At 40.5% G+C, this 17238-nt stretch overlaps 1 protein-coding gene across 1 annotated transcript in view; it reads left to right on the forward strand.

Annotated features, from left to right (window-relative positions):
* COL4A1 (collagen type IV alpha 1 chain) overlaps nucleotides 1-17238 on the forward strand; it is a 128557-nt gene that overhangs the window by 93019 nt on the left and 18300 nt on the right. The window contains exons 25-43 of the mRNA XM_054815022.1: nucleotides 1372-1563; nucleotides 2426-2594; nucleotides 2970-3062; nucleotides 3160-3264; nucleotides 4756-4853; nucleotides 5153-5303; nucleotides 5641-5754; nucleotides 6125-6292; nucleotides 6846-6935; nucleotides 7544-7696; nucleotides 10502-10600; nucleotides 10692-10781; nucleotides 11654-11793; nucleotides 12699-12829; nucleotides 12918-12994; nucleotides 13662-13760; nucleotides 14290-14340; nucleotides 16246-16431; nucleotides 17100-17233. Coding sequence (XP_054670997.1) covers nucleotides 1372-1563; nucleotides 2426-2594; nucleotides 2970-3062; nucleotides 3160-3264; nucleotides 4756-4853; nucleotides 5153-5303; nucleotides 5641-5754; nucleotides 6125-6292; nucleotides 6846-6935; nucleotides 7544-7696; nucleotides 10502-10600; nucleotides 10692-10781; nucleotides 11654-11793; nucleotides 12699-12829; nucleotides 12918-12994; nucleotides 13662-13760; nucleotides 14290-14340; nucleotides 16246-16431; nucleotides 17100-17233 — 2340 coding nt within the window. The remainder of the gene's footprint in view (nucleotides 1-1371; nucleotides 1564-2425; nucleotides 2595-2969; nucleotides 3063-3159; nucleotides 3265-4755; nucleotides 4854-5152; nucleotides 5304-5640; nucleotides 5755-6124; nucleotides 6293-6845; nucleotides 6936-7543; nucleotides 7697-10501; nucleotides 10601-10691; nucleotides 10782-11653; nucleotides 11794-12698; nucleotides 12830-12917; nucleotides 12995-13661; nucleotides 13761-14289; nucleotides 14341-16245; nucleotides 16432-17099; nucleotides 17234-17238) is intronic.

Raw genomic sequence — 17238 nt, forward strand, 5'->3', positions numbered from 1 at the left:
GCCTCTTAAGTTCTGTTCATGTCTTTCATCAGACAAGAACTGGCTGCTGTTCTAAATGCTTTTAAGCCTGTTTTGCTCCGCAAAGTTCAGCCAGGTGTTGATCCAGCATATAGTTTAGCTTGGAAAAACTGCATAGAGGCCAGCCTTGCAAGCTCACATTGTTTAGTGCCATGCCAGAGCATCAGAGTCTGATCCAGGACCCACCAAAGCTAACGGAAAGATTACCTTTGACTGTGTTCTGGCTCACGTTTAAGTGGAGGGCACACATCAGCCATAAGCAGTAGACATTGCCCATGAAGTTTGTGCTTTATTACCCTAGTGAGTAGCTCTGATTCACTTGAAATTAGAGAGACTGTTTCTATAAGAAAAGTTCATATAAATCCTAGAAAATATGTAGGGGAAAAATGGGAATTCTGGAAATCCTATAGCTATATTATTAGGTAGATAATTTCTTCCCAGGAGAGCTTACAAAACTCTTCTCTGAGCATGCGTGTAGTATTCTGTTAGTACCAACTGACTGTGATTGTTAATTGTACAAAATCAATGAATGTTAGTAATGAAGGGAAACATATATTTGATGTTGGCTAAATGTCATAAATAAACTACCCAGGGAGAAGCTTTCAGCCTTCAGTTAGCCTTAGCTCTTGTGCAAATAACGTTTGAGTTTTGTATAAGACAATTAATTTAATTTCATAGACAATCTCTACATTGGATGAATATTATAGTTGATTTAAAAGGTTTTGAAAGAAAGAAAATTACGGGTGGGGCTTGTCTAAGCAATTTAAATCTGTAAGTTTGGCTTTGTCTTCGCATTCTGGAATTGTGTTATTTTCCCATATTAGTACCACTTCTGCTGGTATTGTAAATTATCATGGAAATGTAGAGATGCTCTTGTTGCATTTGTGTCAGGGAAATAGGTTCCACAGTGTTACAGAATTCAGCATTTAAAGGTTGGGGCAGACACTTTTAACTCTGAAAATAGCTTTTTAAAAAGCCTTGTTTATCTGGATGCTGATACTGTATAAATATGCATAACTGAAATCCAGTGGGTAGTCCATTGAAAATTCAGAGTAGTTTTTTGGTGTCAAGGCCTGCAGTTCTTGTGTAAGTGGTGTAAGTTTATATGCACCATCTAAAATTATATACCTGTGATATGATAAACGACAAAATGGTCAAGACAAGATGATTTGCATTAATTCCTTATTCACACTGCTGTGTACTGGAAAATATTCTCATTTTACCTCCTCAATCAAAAACATAATGGTTTACTTGATTTGGGTCTACTCTTTAATTTCTGAAGATTTGTTTTCTTTTGTATCAGTTGAAGGTTTGGTAGGGCAACTGACGACATCTGAATTTATGAAATTTCAGGGCCCCCCAGGCACTCCAGGACTTATGGGCAGCCCTGGGGCAAAAGGAGAACCGGGAGATTTTTCTTATGATTCTATCCTGAAAGGTGAAAAGGGAGATCCTGGTTTCCCAGGACAGCCAGGTATTCCCGGAAGAGAAGGAAGACCAGGAAAAGATGGATTGCCAGGTCTCCAGGGTCCAAAAGGAGCATCGGTATGTATGTTTCTTTATGTTTACATATTGTCCTACTGTGTGTTTATTTATGTTTACACACCATCCTGTACATTCTGTCTTTCAGATCAGAATTCACATGCTTTTATGCCCTCTACATGCTTTATGTTTATTGGCCTCATTCATTGTTCCACATCTTGTTCTTACCTTGAGTAGTTCATTCTTCCTCAGAGGAAGACTCCAGTTTCCCTGGAACTAGTGAGGAAGACAGTCCTTCAACAACAGACTGTTTCAGAGTTAGATTTTGACCCTTTTTTTTTACATGTCATGCAAATAAGTGATCTGACTCAGGTATATTCAGCATGGCTTGTTACTTTCAGGACTATGAAGGAAGGTTACTTCCCCCACCAAGTTGTAGGCGTGGACAATAGTTCTGTTCTTTTCTCCCTTTCTCATGGCTTGATAGTGAGAACCAGTGTGGATGATTTAGCTGATATCTGGAGATGATTGAAGGAATGCAGTTATCAAAGTAGAGATTGTTAAGACAAGATTCAACTCTGTTCTAGCATACTTCTCTTCTTATGGAAACTAATGCTTCAAAGTCTTGCACTGATAAAGAGTTCAGCTGATATGGATGTGGAGCTTGCATCTGCTCCCAGATCCACCACTGGGAATGTAGCCTACATGGTCCAGCTAGCTGCATTGCACACTAGGTATGATTCCATGTGCTATTCCACATGCAACCCAGTTCTATTTCCATTGAACTCAGTGATAAAAAATTCACTTTCTTCAGCATTACAGATACCTGAGCTAAATCCAAGTTACAAAATATTGAAAGAGAGAGGATGTCGTGTTCTGTCTTGCCAATCAGGCAAGAAGTACACTTATACTTTGCAAAAATTAGGGTACAGCTGGCTTAAAAGGAGAACGTGGTCCCCCTGGTCAACCTGGATTCCCTGGAGTACGTGGTGAAAGAGGTTTTCCTGGCCCTCCTGGAATAGGCACTGCAGGGTTACCCGGTGACAAAGGAGACAGAGGCTTTGCTGGAACCCCAGGTTTACCAGGCCTTCCAGGTAATGCTATAGTATGCTTTAAAAAAAAAAAAAAAAAAAAAAAAAGAAAATTGTGCCCTTTAAGTGGTACAACTTAGAGGATCACCGGAATTTAAGATTGAAATAAAAAGACTTTCTAATTTAAATCAGTGTTTGCTTTCAGCAGTATAATTGCAAATCTTTGAGGGCAATTTTCTTGAAGAGTTTGTTAGGTCAGACAGAATGGTTTAGGTTCATCCTAAACTGAGTTCATCCTAGTTTTCTATAAATCTACAAAAAAACTTCATAACAAGTCAGTTGTAATGATGTGCATGGACTAGTATTTCTAGCTTGATGAAATTCCCATATTTAATTATTTCATCGGTTCCTGTACTTAATACATCTTTACATTCACAGGAGCAAAGGGTGAAGCAGGACGAACTGTGCCACTCCCAGGACCTCCTGGGGCGGATGGCCTTCCTGGACCCCCTGGTTTCCCTGGACCCCAAGGTACAGTAGCCTGTTAATGTTTGGCCGATTATCCTAATGGCACTGTTCCCAAGAAGCTGGCCTTTGTATTAACATTTGTCTTGTTTCACTTGCAAAGGTGACAAAGGGAATCCTGGGCTTCCAGGTAGACCCGGCCTGCCAGGAGAAAAAGGTGCTGTTGGGCAGCCAGGTATAGGGTTCCCTGGACCTCCAGGACCCAAAGGTAAGATAAAGTTATCCATCTAACACAGCTGATGTAACTGGAGTGTGGATGGAGGCCTGCACAACCATCCAGCCACTGCTGCATGAGATCTGGGAGGTGCAGCTGAAGAACCTCCCTTAGGAAAGTCCACAAGCACCACAATAAGCATACTTCCAATGCGCACTTGCTTTGTGCAGTGATGTGGTGCAGATACAGACAGTGTCAGAGCTCCTGCCAGAATAGAAAGTGATGTAGTACATCATCTTACACTGCAGCAACTGAGGTTGCTGAGAGATGAGATGACCTTGCTGAGAGACGAAGCACTGTGTGTGGTTGGTAAAAAAATCTGCTGACATAGCTACAAAATTTTTGGGCCAGAGCTAGCAGCTCTGCTGCGTCCCAGGCAGCTGAGAGTGGCTTGGTTAGAATACCAGCTTACTCAGCATAAGTTTAGTCTTCCCTGCATGGCCGTTGTCAGGGTATGCACATAGCTTAGAGGGAGTCTAAATGTTCATATTCTAGTTATGGATTTTTGGGAGATGCATTTCATAGTGCTGTTACTCATTTAGAACTAGATGACTGAGCTTTCAGCAGCCACCTCATTCTTATACGTCTTCATTATTATTTCATTTATTATGATTCTACACACCAATGAAGGGAGGGTCAGAAAGACTTAATAAAGATCTGTGACCACCTCTAGTTCCTCCAAGACTGGTGTGGGATGAACCTGAACAGAAGAGGCCTGTTGCATCTGGAAAAGGATTGCTGTATGCTCTTTGATGCCAGCAAGCAAGGAATGACATATCAAATAAATTTCTTTCAAGTACCTTTCCTTGAATTCAGCTCTACCCAATGACTTTCCTGGGGCTTAGCCTAAAAGCTGGATTTCCCACTCCCTGAGACCTTTGTCTGGGAGAGGAGCTTCATCTCAACTTATTGAGCATGTGCTGATGTTGAGTGGGTGCTATCTTTAAGTGATTTGCAGACTGTTGTGTGTATTTTTTCCTGCATTCCCAAGGCACAGTGCATGGGCCAGCTGTGGCATAGAAACCTTCTATGTGCAACCTACAGCAGGATGTGTCGGACATGTCACACAACATATATTGAACAAAAAGTGTTGATTCACAGATGGATTTTGTTTTGCATCCCTCAGTCTGATGCCCCACACATTAAGTTGCCTTTTCTGAAGAAGACTTTGGGAACCCAGTTTTGCAGACAGGATGTTTCTCAATGCCATGAACCCAGAAGGCTATTAATTCTAGAGGAGACAGTATTTATTTCTTCTGGGTGGTTATTTTTCATGAGAAGCCAAATGCTGCATGGAGCTCAGCATTTGAATCTCTGTTGAGACACTGGGGTGCGGGCATCCCTAGAAGTTTGACATAAAAGACTACACAGACCTTTTTAAACTCGTCCCTGTGAGGATGTCAATAGTTCAGTTAGAGGCTTGAAGAAACAGCAGAGGACACTTACAGGCAGAGACAATGATGTGAGTTTTGTTTTGCTTTATAGGTTTCCCAGGTCAGCCTGGCTCGCCTGGTCTGCCGGGGACTCCGGGAACCCCTGGCCTGGATGGTTTGCCAGGTGTACCAGGTTTACAAGGTCAAAAAGTAGGTGTCAGCTGCTGATACTGTTATCCATGCCTGCCCATGCTAACAAGAATGTGTGCAAATATCCTGCTCTTTCAAAAAAAACCAAAAGTTGCCCAGGCTGTCCTTCATCCTATGTTTCCGACTATGCATGCAAAGAAATAGAGTAGATGGATGAGTGCTTGACATTTACCCTAAAGGGCTTATGGCTCTCCCCTGAAGTCACGTATGGCACTGTGCCTCTGATTTAAAATACAGTCAATGAATGAATTATTGGTTTTGATGTGTTGATTCCCAATCTATTGTGTTTCTTTGGCTAGGGTGAACCTGGTGTAGGTCTCCCTGGCCCTAAGGGACTGCCAGGCCCCCCAGGCCCAGCTGGCATCCCTGGAGAAAAGGGAAGTCCAGGACTGCCTGGCTTACGTGGCGAGCAAGGCTTTCCAGGCATACCTGGACAGCAAGGATTCAGAGGTAAGGTCACCAGAAAAATATAGCTCTGTATTTCTATTTCTTTTTTAAAGTCACTCCCCCGTACATGCAGCAAAAAGTCTATTCACCTCTGAGATATCCTACTGATATCTCAGGGTATTGCCCTTTTTCCTTCCCCTCGTTTCCTCCAACCAACCACTGGTAGCAAATGCTAACAGCAAAGAGCAGCCCTTCCTCTGAGCCCAGGCAGGAGGTATTAGAGGCTGAAATGAGGTCTTGTTGGCCAAGTGCTTCCAAAGCACCTTGTCTAGTATCTTCAGCAAACAAGATTTCAAATAACATTGGAGGACGCTCAGCCTGTGTCTCTGTTTCCCTGCAGGTGACCCTGGCCTCCCAGGACTGCAAGGCCTGCAGGGTCCTCCGGGTGCGCCAGGGCTGGGTCCACAGGGATCACCGGGACCTGCCGGGCAGCCGGGACCCCAGGGACCGCCAGGTGAGAGGAAAATGCTCCCATGACAGTGCTTGGGAGCAGACTTTTGGCATAAATGGATATTGACATTGGTAAAAGCGTTGCTCGTGTTTTGTGGTGTGAGGTTGGTGGGAGTACATGGAGGGGCATGTTGGTGGGCCTCCTGAGAAAACACCTGCCGTTTTGTTCAGTTTCCTCAGGTCATTGGTGGGTAATATATACAGGATCAAAGCCTCACTTAGAAAATGAGGACTATTTCTGCTGTCTGGCTTTCAGTCTTCATTCTTCATGCCATGTGATTTCTGGACCGCATGTGGACATTACCGAATATTCTTGTTAATGGTTTTCCCCGTGCTCTGTTAAGGACTAATCCTGTATCTTCTGTTTTTCCTAGGATTTCCTGGAATAAAAGGAGAAAGGGGCTTCCCTGGTATGCCAGGTCTAGATATGCCAGGACCAAAAGGGGATAAAGGTAGCCAGGGCCAGCCTGGAGTACCAGGGTCTGTGGGGTTACCCGGCCTGCCGGGTCCACAGGGGGCCATTGGACTGAAAGGATCAGCAGGTAAACATCTTTCCCCTTGGAAACCAGTATCTTTGACAACTATTTTATTAAGTTGTGGTAGTATGCCCTTTCACTCGGTCAGGAATTGATCCATCAAAGAGCCCAAGCTTGGGAAAACACAGGGGCTGACATCAGTAAAACAACTCTCTGCACGTGTAACCGAACTGCTACTCGAGCCCTTTGGTGGATCAAATCCAGCAACTTGCAGGAATTAGCCTTTAGCCTGTAATAATGAAAGGGGATTATTCTGCACAGCTTCAGTGACAGAATGTGGGTTTAATAATGCCTTTGTTAATGACAGTATTGTTTACTGTAATAGGAAGTTTTAAGACTCTGTCAAAAACCCATTACAAACTGTGTTTTATTCTGGTTTGCATAGCACTATTTTTACCGTTTTCTCTATCAGTGTATTTTAGATTAATCATCTTTTTTGTCTCATTTTTCCTTAAGTAGTGCAATTTCTAATATGATAGGCAGTAAATAATTTGGTTTCTTGTACTTCTTTACACTGCTTCCTTTATTTCTATTATTCACTCTTTCACTTCTGTTTCAGGAGCCAAAGGAGAAATGGGAGTTATGGGAACTCCTGGATTGCCAGGAACTCCTGGACCAGTTGGAGATCGAGGGTTGCCTGGTGAAAAAGGTGAGAGAGAGGTTTTCTCAAAATCAAAATTGTAAAATCCACCTTTTTTCCTGGCAGAAGACGAGTCTGGAAATAACCAAATATAAGGAGTATGCTTGGCCTAAGGAATGTTTTATGTCAAATAACTTACAGGGAAGTTAGAAATAGTGACATTTAGAAAGCCATATCCTAGGAGCAGTCATGTATTTGGGCACCGAGCCAGCATTTTTGATCCATTCTTCAACAACGCAAGGGTTTGCTAGGTGTGAGGATGCATAGATATTACTCCAAGAAAAATACTGTGTTTGAAATTGTAAAAAGCCAGGAGGAACGTCTTAATTAAATCCTTCAAATAATGCCCTGTATTACTGCCAAACTCCTATCCCTGTTGTTTTTGAGAGTCTAAAATTAATGGCTATGAAGTGGGAAAAATACATCAACTTTTTTGACAGAGCTATTGTGAAGTCCTAGTGTAAAAAAACTTCATATGGAGACAAATGAGATGTTCCAGAGCATGGTATTTGGTGCCCAAAATTTGAATAAATAGCTAATTTCATTTGTTACTGTCTAGGAAATATTTTTGCAAAGTTTTGTATGCCACTATAATATTCTGTGCTGTCCCTTTATAGGTAGCCAAGGTTTCAAAGGTATAGTTGGACCACAGGGTGATCCTGGTGTAAAAGGAGATAAAGGTGAAGCTGGTCTCCCAGGAAAACCTGGAACAATGGACAACATGGACATGGTTAGTCTCAAAGGCCAAAAGGGAGATCAAGGAGAAAAAGGTAACTTTAGTCTCTTACTGTGGATAACTGTAATTAACACTCATATACTGTTAAGCAGCAATGCTTTGAGTTCAGTTGTATCTTATTTTAAAAACTGTGTTCTAAAACTAAGATTAAAGAATTTCACACAGCAAATGCAGATATATTTCCAGTATCTTTCACGTCCATAGAAACAAAGATTAATCACAGACAGAAAGGGTTTTGGTTGGGTGGAAGATGTTAAATTTGCCATTAAAAAATCTGTTTTACCTCTTCCTTCAGAAGTAGAAACTAGAGCTTGCCAAAAGAGAAAAACTGTCTTTCATGTAAAACATACAGTGGGAGACCAACTGATACTGTAAGAAAAAGCAGGCAGCCTTTTTTGGCACACATGTTTCTTTGTGACCTGAAGAAATTGCAGGAAAGACACGTGTGTATGCCACTGATAGCAAAAGATCAACTTGTGTAATTTTAGAAACATCTGGAAATATGCAGGAGAGTCGAAATCGGCTTTCTATTTAGAAACTAAATGGTGGTAGAGATACTAGGTTTTATAGACAATGCATTCTTCTTGGATTTTTATTTTTACTGCTACATGAAAATTTAGTTGCTTAAGATCATTCTATCTCCTGGTTTTCTTTTCAGAGAAAAAAAGAGTATCTATTTTATATATTTTTATTATTTGTCCTTTTTTATTATGATTTATTTTTATTAAAAAATCCCATAAGAGTTTTTAAATAAATGCTAACTGCTTCAGTTAAAATAGAAGTGTAGAGCTTAGAAGGCAGCTACCGAGGTCACATAGTCTTCCATTTCCCTCAGACAAATTCTTCAACTTTTCATTGTATATCATGTTTTCTGAAATAATTACGATGCTTGTTACCCTTTCTGACTTGTCCCCAATTTGGCTGCATCCTTGTTAGAGTGCACTTTGCTCAAGTGAAGTAGTTCAACTCAGGCCCTGCTAGAATGAAATTTCCCTTTCCTGAAACAACAGCTGACTCAGTTTGTGATTAGCTATAATCCTTAGTCCTTTACTTCTGGACTGCTGCCTATACATTTGTTTCTCATTTTGCATGCATGCTTTTGACTACTTCTTACCACATATGTGGTGTATTACACTTTTTGAATTTCATGATGTTGATTTTCAACCTTTACTCCAACTCTTCAAAATCCTTCCGCAGTCTAATCCTGTCTTCTTTTCAAGCCTTTCCAGTTTAGTGTCATCTGTACATTGGATCAGTGTATTCTCTGTTGTGCCCAGGTCAGAGCTGGAACTCCTTTCTGGTTTGGCAGGGAATCACTGATATCTATGTTATATTTGAACTGGAGAGTTTCCCAGTTTAGGTACCTCTTCTCTCCGTGTCCTGACTACTTGTTAGAATGAGACCTGAGCTCGTGTGTCCCGGTTGGGTCTCAGAGAAACCCACGACAGGCAGTGCTTCCCAGCTTGGACAGCCGGGGAATGCGAGGGAGGGCAGGAGCAAGGGTGGAGTGCATCTGCCTCCAAGCTGAGATGCAGCTTCTGAGAGCACTTTTGTATTTGATGAGGCTCCCAGCCTATAAAGATTTCATCTAGATTAGTTTTTCTCATTTGTTTCTGATCTTGATATATATGGTGGCATGAAAAGACTTAAGACAAATCCACATAGGTTGTTTTTCATTACTTTCTTATCTACTATTGGCCCATAGATTGACTGATCGATAATTGGTTTTATTTCCCTTCCAGAAATTCAAATTAGGCACACTGGTTACATGCATATAAAGAAGCCTTTGCTGAGAAATTCAAATGGTTTTCTTGGGTTTCTAACTTCTTCATCTCTCTAGCACTAATAATGCACGCTTGCAAACTTGTACGCTCTACCTTTTCCTGACCACATACAGTCTACAGATTGGCCTGGCTAACGCAGCCTGGTAGGGTAGGTTCCAAACAGACCCCAGCCTGCAAATTTCTGCTCTTATTCTGCCCATCTCATCCTCTTCAACCCAAAGATACTTAGTACCAGCAGAGAAAAATAACCTAGTTATATTCCATAACTTTGCTGATCTATTAGCTGCTTTCATCTCTCTAGGAATGAATATCACAGTAATGTTTTAAAAAGCTTCTAAAATACCAACTGTACAGAAAAGACACAGTATTTTTATGGAAGATTCAGGGATGTTTAATGAAAAAAATTGAGTTTGTACATCTTGGAATGTTTTTAATAAAATCCACTTACTTAAAAACATTCAGTGAGCTATCTTCAGTAACCTGTGTTCCTGCACCTATATGCGACACTAACAGAAAGGGTTATGACTGAAAAGCTTGGACCTTAAAGCTGGAGAAGAGTCACACCCCGGAATAAGAGGTAGAGCCTTCTGGAATGATGAAGATGCTTTAACATTAGATAGAACTGAGGAAACAGCAAATTTCTGGCTGTGAACTGGTTGTTCACATGTACCTTTTTAGACAGCAGAACAGTCAAATCAATCATTTCTGGTAACACCTGATATTGTCTGGCACTTCTGAAGTAACTCATTAATCTAACTCAAACACATGTTCATTTGCAATTTCTTTTAAAGATATAACTTGCCTTGTAATTTGCACAGATACCTGTAAAATTGTAATAGTTTGCAGCCTTTCCTCAGCACTGGTTTAGTGACTGGAAAGTTGTGTTTTACTCAAGTGTGACTCTACTGTACAACGTATGAAGCTTGAATTCAACCATTTCTGTGTTCAGCACAGAGAAGCAACAGTGATCAAAATTAACTAGGAGGATTATTATATGGCATTACAGTAAATTTTCATAAAACTGGTCTCACTGTGTTTGTTTTCTTGGTGTCCAGGGGACCATGGAGCAACAGGAGAAAAAGGGTTACGTGGGGAATATGGAGAACCAGGAATTCCAGGGAAGGATGGTGAACCTGGTACTCCAGGACATCCAGGTACATCTGAAGCTAGTGACAGAGAGACTGTTCATCAGGTGTTTTAAACCACATTAACTAATGGGACTTTAAACTTCTCTGCTGTCCATAGGACCAAAAGGTGATCAGGGTCCCCCAGGGTACCCAGGGGATCCAGGAATTCCAGGACAAAAAGGATCGGTTGGTGAAATGGGTTTGCCAGGTACTGATTGCTGGAAATTTCTTATTATTGTTTTCCTCAAGTTAATCTAAAACATTATGAGACCTATATGGAAGATTTATTGGTATAGATCTACTAAATGGTTGCACTATTTGCAGTGTCTGAACTTCAGGCGTTTGGGACATTGCTTTCTCAATCCTGTTGTGATACACAAATAGGAGGATGGTTTCCTAAGTTTCTACCTGCGAGTCCTTTAGCTGGATGTGTAGGATTTGTGTATTTGTTGCAGGCAGGCAGTTTTTCAAGTGATACCTGTTTGTTTGTCTGTCTCTGCTAGTCTGTGAACTGCATTAAGCTTCTTGTGTATTTTCCCCTTTCTAAACGTTTGGTGAGTTGCTATGTACTGCATGTTAATTACAAACTGTAGTAGGTTTGGGAAGAGTGTTGTTGCGGATGGGACTGGTAATGAATAGAATGGAGAAGAACCTATGTCTCAACATGGAAACTTTGTCTCCCTTCAGATAATATTGTGCCTAGCCTATTTAGGAAATCAAAGGTGAAAGACTGAAATGGTAAAGGGGGACAGAAAAATTTGCTACAGCAGTGTCCCTTTGTCACTGTGGTCCTCTTAGAAATTATTCAAATCAACACAAACTTTTGTTCAAATCATGTTTTTAGCAAGAGCTCTGTTTACTCTGAATCCAAGATTATGACCTTCTCTTATGAGGAGAGCTTATCTTCCCATAAAAAGTCCTATTTAGAGAGCGAATCTCCAAAGCTAATTTACTAGCTATTTTAGCGATTTACCTTGCTTTTCTAGTTCTGAATAGCTAAGGCAACACTGAAAAATCATTGTCAACACTGCTAGGGTACCGCTAGTTCTGTTGCACCCATTTTTCCTTTTCTCTTACTAGGAACACCAGGAGAAAAGGGTCTGCCAGGAGTACCAGGCTCACCAGGCACACCAGGGTTCCCTGGGCAAAAAGGTGAAAAAGGAGACAAGGGACAACCAGGTTTTCCTGGAATTGGCTTTCCAGGGTCTCCTGGCGAGAAGGTATGTACACCCCTAAGGATTTAATTGTCTGTCTCTACCAAGCACTTAATTTGAAAAGATGCTGTTGGCCTTCAAGCTACTTAATTATATTTTCTATTATGCTCATTTAAATACCTGATGGGAAACTTGAAAGGTGTGCATATGCACAGGTTTAGATGCATTCTGTTTGATGGGACCATTATCTCCAGGGTTCTTATTTATTCTGTCTCTTCAGAATAGGCTAATTTACAGTGCTAGAAATGTAGAAGAGGGGAAGAACTTTTAAAAATACTAAGTAAATAAAGTGAGAAGGGCTTCTTACAAACAGAGCAAATAATCACACTGAAATAGTGTTTCTGTACTTTTACAGAAATACTGGGAAGCTGAAAAAACCTATAAAATGCTCAGATATTACTGAAAAGAGAACTGTATTAATGCTGTCTGTAAAGTTAATTTAATCTCTAATAGTATTCTAAGAGTATTCTCATTTGTTTCACATTCCTTTTCCTAGCTATACAATGACAGTAATCATGAATTTATAAGTAAAAATTGTAAAAATAAAACTTACTAATCTGGTAGCAAACTTGCTGAAGACTTACAAAAAGATTTTTCTGAAGATGATTAAGTGTAATAAGTAAGTTAAGAGGCTAATTTGAAAAAGACTTTGTAAAAACTATCATAAAAATGCGTAGAAAACTACTCATTTTCATACGTAGGTATTATTAAGCAATTGCTAGAAAAGTCAGTAATTCTGATAGTGGAATTTAATGCCAAATCTAATCCTAAATTACTTTGTTTCTAAATGGAAAAAAAATTAAATTCTTTATAAGTTGGATGGATGAGAGGGCTGACATCTACCATTGCAAACAGAAAAAGCTGTTTCAGGAATTATGTGTGGATTTTATAATGTGTGCTGCTTCTTCTAGGGAGAACCAGGAAGAACAGGTAGTCCAGGTTTATCTGGAGATAAGGGTGAAAAGGGTAGTGCAGGAATTCCTGGAATGCCGGGTGCCCCAGGTCCCAAAGGATCCCCTGGCATGGCAGGATTTCCAGGCAAGTGTTTATGCTTTAATAAAACAGAAATTAAAAAAATAATGTGAAATATGCCACATGTAAACCCATGTTGTCTTCCTTTCTTTAGGGAGCCCTGGCCCCCATGGAGAAAAGGGTGAAAAAGGACTTCCTGGCTTAAGTGGCATTCCAGGTTTAAAAGGAGAACCAGGTAGAAAAGAAATATATTTCCTGATACCTTTGATCATTTCATAAGTGACAAACCACCGTGCTGTTTCCAAGGTTAATCTGAGTCAGTGTAGCGTGGGGCTAGTACTTCTTTTGCAGTCTTTGTGGAAGAGATTTTACCACCTTCCACAAGACTGGTTATTGCTATAGCCGTTAGTTCTGTTGTTTCTGAGTGCATTTAAAAGCAATAAAGTTGATCCATGGGCCCAAATCTGAATCACCATGTTAACATTGCACAGATGTTGAAGAGGGAATAGAGTAGGGAGGAGAGTAAGTCCTTTGCTGTTACGACTATGCAACATTTTTGAACTTGGAGTCTCATGTTCTTTACTGGCTTCAGGACACATCATCTCATTGGACAATGGACTGTGCTATTCACAAGTCTTTGCTGGAGTTCATACACTCTAAACTCACTGCAATTTATGATAATTAGTTATGTTAAAATCTGTGATACTTGAGCCCTGTCTCACGCCGATTTAATTCAGAAGGAATCTCAGAGAAAAGTCACACTGCAGTTGTCGTGCAGTATCTGCTTAGTGTCTGTGGGAGCAAAAGAATAAGCTAAGCTTTTCTTTAAAGAAAAAAATGTGTTTAAAAAAAAAAAAGTCTAATGATTCATAGGTGAAATGAAAATTGCAATGACCTTTCAGGTGAACCTGGCGTTCCGGGTCCTGCTGGTTCCATTGGACAGAAGGGTGAACCAGGTTATGATGGCATTCCAGGTGCAGCTGGTGCGAAGGGTGAACAAGGTACTGTGACTGTCATGTTAAGGTTATGGGGTAGGAAAATGCACAGGGATAGGCTACACAAGAGTAGCTGGTAGAGGGGTGTGCTGGGTTTGAGGTGCTTTGGATGGAACCCTAGAAAATAAAGTTAGTATGGTGTCTTGCAAACTGCTATCATCCATCATTGTAAAGCTATTCATTTAGATGAGCAACTGTGTTTAATCAGTGTAATCTTGAAAGATTTTTTTTTTTTTTTCACAAAAGCTGGCAATACTTTAAAGAACTGGCGTGTTTTGGAATTCATTTCAGTCTGCAACTTAGCTGTGGAATAAGGGAGCAGGCTTGCCTTTCCTTAGGGTAGGGTTTTCAGTCATACAGGACCCATTGTGCTAGAAACAATACCAGTACATAATAAAGACAGTCTCTGCCCTGAAGAACTTTTGCATAAACCATTTATTTAGGTTTTATATTTGCTTAATAGAATTTTGTTCGTTACAGGTTAAATTTAAGTACTGTCCCATCTTCTAATTTTTTTGCTGCCTCTCTATTACAGGTATTCCAGGTAGAGGACTTCCAGGATATCCTGGTACAAAGGGAGATAAAGGTAAAACACTTCTTTAAACAAGCAGTAAACCTCCCTCCTAACGTACTATAAACATAATTCTGTAATTCAGACATACTTTCTACTTCATTCTTTTACATGCTATACCTTTCCAGAGCAGGTAGAAACTCTGAGAGATTCAAATACTAATTTCTGTTACAGTGGCAGCATCTTGGACATGAGTTAGATATGCCCTAAAATAGGTAATTATTCATAGCGTGGAATTTACTGCAAGCTGTGCTGTGATGAGGTAATATAAATAACTCCTGTATTTGTGTGCTGTGCTTTTGACTCCAAGTATTTCTGTTTTCCTACTAATTTTGCAAGAATCAAAGTCTAGTGAGGCTCTGCGCACCAGACAGCTAAAGATAGTATTTTCATGGCCAGGATACTGCAGTAATTTTTTTACCTGAGTCTGTTGTGCAGCCCAGATGCAATGTTATTAATTGCTAAAACAGTTATTCTCGATAGCTCAGTAGAGCATGTCTAAGCTATGCACAGGAGCATGGTGCAGAGATGCAAAAGACAGTAGAGACCTCATGAGGTCTGACTGAAAATTGTTATTACCTGGACTCAGGACTTACTAGCTTGGGTACAGGCACATAGCTATCAGAATTTCGAGACCACTTGGGGTCTTCGCAAAGTGTGTTACTACACTGTGCTGTGAGAACGGCTTGATTGGCTTGAGTCAGTGCTTATTCAAGGCGTCTGTAATGCACCATGCTCCGTTTTATGAACGAAGTATGTCCTAGACACTAGACTGCAATAGATACAGTAGTGAAGAACTATCAAACTGCTGCTGATAAAGGAAATTGTGTACAATTAAAGGATTTTCAATTTTAAACATCCAGAAAACAAAGATTCAACTAGTCCATCTATGAAATTAACATGACATGGCAGATTTTGAAGAACTTACATAGCTTGACATATCAATGCCCATACCTCACTCATTCATTCTATAAATACAGTAAACTTGTGTGGACAATCAAAAGTGATAAACCAGAATTTTAGAATATATTTTATTTACTATCTCAGAGTAATTAACAGTCATTAAATTGCTGAGAAAGCCCTAATGTTAGAGAACTTATTTTAATAAACAAATTTTCTAATCATAGCTCAGTAAGGCATGTAAAATGCTAGAGTATGAGAGCACTTTTCTCACCTCACCCATCTCTCTCATTTTGTCAGCACAGCTCATTTAAAAATATCTGATGTTAAATAGATATCCAACTGACCTAATTTGTGTTCCAAATGTATTGTAGTTCCAAAAAAACAAGTCTAGAATTTAAAGACCCTGTTCCGTTTAGGCAGAGAGCCAGGGATAGTGTTCTTCATACATTTTATTTCTATTATGATACTTATACCAGCTAACCTATATTCTTTTTGCTCAATAATGATCTAAAATTCGACAGAATTGCAAATGTTAACTATTTGTTCAAGCCTGAGAGTAAGTACTAAGTGTTTAAATCTAGATCTTAGGGAAAAAAAAAAATCCCTTTTCCTCTAGGAGCAAGTCCTTTTGTGCTTGGTCAAGCAAAACATCCATTACTCAGCTATGACAATAATAACTAACAGAGTAAGGCTTTGGGGGCTTTGTATTCCTTGTGGAAGGACTGATAGAGAGATGCTGAATGTTCATCTATTTTTAGAGTGAATTAAAATAGCCCAGTAATCAGTTTAGCTAAGAAAAGATACATCAGTCAAACTACTCTTTTCCTCATACTTCATGTCATAATGTGGAGAATAATACAGTTTTCCTAAAGTTTTGCATTTTTATACAAATGTGTAAAGGCAAGGTCAATATTTTCTCAAGGAATAAAGCTTAGTATGAGCAGATAATAAGGCAGAAAGTTTCAGTGATGGTGATCCTTTCTCTAATCATGTTTTGGGGATTGTTTCAAATCTTAGGTGCGAAAGGTGATGTGGGTTTTCCAGGATCCCCAGGAAGTCCGGGGATCCCAGGCCTGAAAGGAGAACCAGGATATGCTGGTCCACCCGGCCCGAAGGGTAGCCAAGGTCTTCCTGGACTACCAGGAAGTGCAATTGAGGGCCCTAAAGGAGACAGAGGACCCCAAGGCCAGCCTGGCCTTCCAGGTAATTCTTTCTCTTTGGTGTTAATGCCCTGCTGTTAATCAAAGCTCACCTAATTATTTAATAACATAATCAATACTGCATATCTCACAGATCAGAGGAAAGCTCTCCTTCATAGGCAGTTTGGCATTATGTCCTAGAACAGGCTGATTTTATGTCCTCGGGCAGTTGGTTTTGTCCAGAAGTCTTTCTGATGTTGAGAAGCTTGCCTCCCATTTCCATGTTTCCCTCTCGACTTTATTTACTGTTTCAAGGCAGCCATGGCTATGTGTTCCTATCTCCTGGAGCATTAATATGTTTAAAAATGGCCCAGCGTGGTTTGACCTTGCGAGTGGCCCTGTGCTAGAGGTTACGGAGGAGAGTAGAGCAGAACAGAGCCGCAGTATTTCTCTAGCATATTCATACCTGGAAACATACCATCTGTTTGTTCTGCACATACAGAAAACTCTCCGCTCTTCTCCATCAGCCGTAGGCTGATAAATGATAGATGTCCAGTCAGATGGGCAGTCATATGGACCTCCCTGCAACAGATTCTCCTACTTGTTTGCTTGAAACGTTGTTACGATAATTACTTTGGTTCTGCCCATCTGTAGATTGAGCCAGCTCGTCCTCCATCAGGTACTGCTCTGAAAAGATTTTGCCACTAAATACTCTCTTCTTCTGGTTTGTAGGTTTACCAGGTCCAACAGGGCCACCAGGACCCCCAGGTCTGAAAGGGGCCAAGGGAGAGCAGGGGAGCAATGGCTGGCCTGGGACTCCTGGAGGTCCGGGAGTCAAAGGTGATCCGGGTTTCCAGGGAGTGCCAGTAAG

Source organism: Grus americana, chromosome 1, assembly GCF_028858705.1.
Source record: "Grus americana isolate bGruAme1 chromosome 1, bGruAme1.mat, whole genome shotgun sequence".
In the NCBI taxonomy this organism is placed as follows: domain Eukaryota; kingdom Metazoa; phylum Chordata; class Aves; order Gruiformes; family Gruidae; genus Grus; species Grus americana.